At 40.9% G+C, this 3,197-nt stretch overlaps 1 protein-coding gene across 1 annotated transcript; it reads left to right on the top strand.

Moving 5' to 3' along the window:
* Nucleotides 1-1,951: 1,951 nt before the first annotated feature.
* Nucleotides 1,952-2,956, top strand: LOC101170597 (C-C motif chemokine 19). Its single transcript, XM_004072803.4, has 3 exons — nucleotides 1,952-2,097; nucleotides 2,298-2,412; nucleotides 2,494-2,956. The coding sequence occupies exons 1-3, from the start codon at nucleotides 2,037-2,039 to the stop codon at nucleotides 2,600-2,602; spliced, it is 285 nt and encodes a 94-aa protein (XP_004072851.1). The 5' UTR covers nucleotides 1,952-2,036; the 3' UTR covers nucleotides 2,603-2,956.
* The last annotated feature ends 241 nt before the right edge of the window (nucleotides 2,957-3,197 follow it).

The raw sequence follows: 3,197 nt of genomic DNA, 5'->3' as shown, positions 1-3,197 counted from the left end.
TCAATGCATGTCACAAAAATGGATTGTACCATTGTCATTTAGGCGATAAGCACATCGCTCTTATGATATACTGACTCCATGCAAAGGCTGCAGGCATGAAGTGTGCATGTGATACTTAATGGGCCCCCTCATAGCAGCTCCATTTAAAGGGGACACCATCCATACATCACTGCCAAATCCTAGGCCCTGATTGGTCAACCTGGTTCAACTTTCATCGCGTGTTGAATGGCCACATGTTTTGTACGTAGATGGTTGTAAAAACTTGCGTGAATATGAGAGTTATGAATGCATAATCCTGAAACACGCTTTCATGCGTGTTTACATAGACTTTTCATTGAAAGTGGTCTCTTGAACACGCGTGGAAACGTAACTTTAGGAACGGGTCACCTCCACAGGTGGGCCAGCGTTAGAATCTAAGCATTCTGTTTACAAGAGAAGTTAGAATGATGCGAGCGATCGGCCAAAGAATCAGTGCAGCTTTTGGAGTTGTTTGAATTGAAATGTCAAACTGTGATCTGCACAGAAACAACCTAACCTAACTTCTGTCTCTCACAATTGTGTTATCCTTGGCAGAGCTTGAGGTTTTCTGGGTAAAGGTATGTCTGTAGTGTGTCCAAGGATGGCTCCCACGCCCCAGGATGATTATCTGATTCTGGGACACATGCTCGTGCACGCACAATCATCCAAATGGCAGCTTGTCACACTTCACTTACTCCAGTCATTCAGAAAAAAATCCCCTAATGTTCTGTCCCCACTTCAAAGTTCATCTGATTACAAAAAATGGGAGGAGCTTCATGAAACCAGAGTCAATGCAGATCAAGATTAGATTTTTCTGATTTCCCCGAATTTCTAAATTTAACATTTCTAATATGTCCCAAAATTTAAAATAGTGCTTCCATGTAGCTCATCAAATCTCATACTTTATTATAATTTTTTTTATGATTTCATTCAGATATTTGGCTCATTCCCAAAACACGATTTTGGGTCAAATAACAGAAACAAACAAACAAAAGAAAGATTTCGGCAACAGAGGTGTAAAAAAGCAGCAGACGGACTTAGAGGCAAAAAATTCACATTTTAAGAAAAAAACGTAACCTCTTTTTTCATAGTCACAGGGCCCCAGGTAATCGGAATTAACTACAGTGAAAATACCCACAAAAAGAAAAAAAATGCAGTAGATGAGAAATGAAAATTAGGATTACAGAGCAAATGTAAGCAAATCACACATAATGAAAATGGGGGAAAGTTCAGAGTATCCCCAGTTATTTGGATGATATTTTTAAAATAAATTCCAGATTGTTATAGCTTTCAAATTCGTTGAATTTTTGAGAGGTTCGCTTTTTCTAATTTCACAAATGAAATGAGCTAAAGAAGGTTTGATCAGGGCATTTTTACATTTATATATATGTAATTTGGCTAAAAGAAAAATTAACTTAGACCTCAGTTTAAAACAAAAAGACATCCTATCACAAAAATATTGTCTGATTCCTGGTGTTTGCATTCAAATTCCCTCATTAGGTTTCCATTTTGCAGAACACGAAACTCTGTTGTTACTTGTAATTATTAGATTGTGTAACTCAACCTGCAGCTTCTCAACAGCCCAAGGCAACACCTGCTGTTGCTCCTAATAAAGATGTGTCCATAATTATCTACAAGAGCGTGGTGTCAATCTCAGAGAACCAGATTGGAATCACATTATGGGTTTCCCCCAGCAGCATTCCCAGAATGGGAGCCTTCACATGCCCTTATTTGGTTTACCAACAGGAAACACTTTTCCTTCTCAGACCAACCTTGACAAAAAAAAAATCACATTTTTTTTGTCAGGAGAAATCGTGAGGGAGGAGCTGAGCTGGGGAAAAAAAAAATTGGCTCGTGCTCTTCTGTCAGCGCCCTCCCTCTTCCAGTCAGTGAAAACCCACTTTCACTTTCTGTGGAGCACCTGCATAAAAGCACCTGCAGCTCGGGTCCGAGTCACAGCAGCACCTTCGCTCCCCCTGAAGAGACTCGCTGAACACCTGATCATCACGGACGCAGACATGGCCTCTCGAGTTGCAGCTTTGATCTTGCTGGGTCTCCTCTGCGCTGGACTTGCAGCAGGTAACATTCACTTTCAGACTGCTCTTCCTGCAGAATTCTGCAGGATTGCACAGACTGTCCAGGCTGAGTCAGCTCCACCTGCAGCGTTCTTACATAAAATGTGGGGTTGCACCTGCAGATAGGTTATGTTTGAGTCTGAAACCGTGCTTTCTGTCTTGTGGTTTTTTTTTTTTCATCTGCTGTTTTCTGTTTTCCTGCAGCCCAAGTTCCAAAGGACTGCTGCTTATCAATCCGCCAGGAAAAGTTGAACCCTAAAAACATTGTGAGCTACTCCATCCAGGAGGAAGGGGACGGCTGCCAAATCAGTGCCTCCGTGTAAGTCAAAGCCCAAACTGGCTCATCATAAAATAACCCTCCAGGTTCTGTTATCTGATTGGTCTCAATCGAATTTTTCAGGTTTGTAAACAAACACGGCAAAAAGCTGTGTGTTGCTCACCCCAAAGATTTTCCTTGGGCGCAGAAGATCATGAACCTTGTGGACAAGAGGAAACCAGCATCCCAGTGAAAAGGTTAAGGCGGAGTCCACTTCTCACAGCTCGGCTGAGCGTCAAAGCGAGGATGCTCGACGGTTTCTCTGCTTCCCCACAGCTAGAGGAGCCAGGGGGAACCTTTTAAACATTTAAGCTAATCTCTGCATGTGTGTGTTTCGTTTCTGTGTTCTCTGTCCCGCAAATGGCTGAAAACCTGTTCCTTCGTGTTCATGGCGGCCGCGGAGCTGCTCACTGTGAAGACTGATGCAGAGAGCACGTCCTTGTTGTCATTCCTTGTTGTAACTGTTGTAAATGTTATAAAATGGTGCTGCTTTTTTACGAAATATGTTAGACTGGAAATGTCAAATAAACTTTATATGGATTTTGTACATTTTTGTCTTTTCTTTTCTTTTTAACCGAAAAAGGAAATCTGTCATTGGATTCCGGTAATGAAAAATGATGCTTTGAGTGTTCAGGTTCATTATAAAAAAAACTGTTCAAAACATAGTTTACTAAAAGAAAAGCAACAACAAAAAAGGCAAGACTGCTTATTAAAGTTCAAGAATGTTAATGAAACTAATAAAATGAAAACTTGAATAAAAATGTGGTCTTGTGAAGGGCTCACAGAAA

Source organism: Oryzias latipes, chromosome 9 (assembly GCF_002234675.1).
Source record: "Oryzias latipes chromosome 9, ASM223467v1".
Lineage (NCBI taxonomy): Eukaryota > Metazoa > Chordata > Actinopteri > Beloniformes > Adrianichthyidae > Oryzias > Oryzias latipes.
This window is presented reverse-complemented; position numbering and strand designations above follow the sequence as displayed.

Coding starts and splice junctions, on each gene's coding strand:
- LOC101170597 (XM_004072803.4), top strand. CDS start 2,037: ATGGCCTCTCGAGTTGCAGCTTTGATCTTGCTGGGTCTCCTCTGCGCT. Junction 2,098..2,297: donor CTGCGCTGGACTTGCAGCAG/GTAACATTCACT, acceptor GTTTTCCTGCAG/CCCAAGTTCCAAAGGACTGC. Junction 2,413..2,493: donor TGCCAAATCAGTGCCTCCGT/GTAAGTCAAAGC, acceptor CGAATTTTTCAG/GTTTGTAAACAAACACGGCA.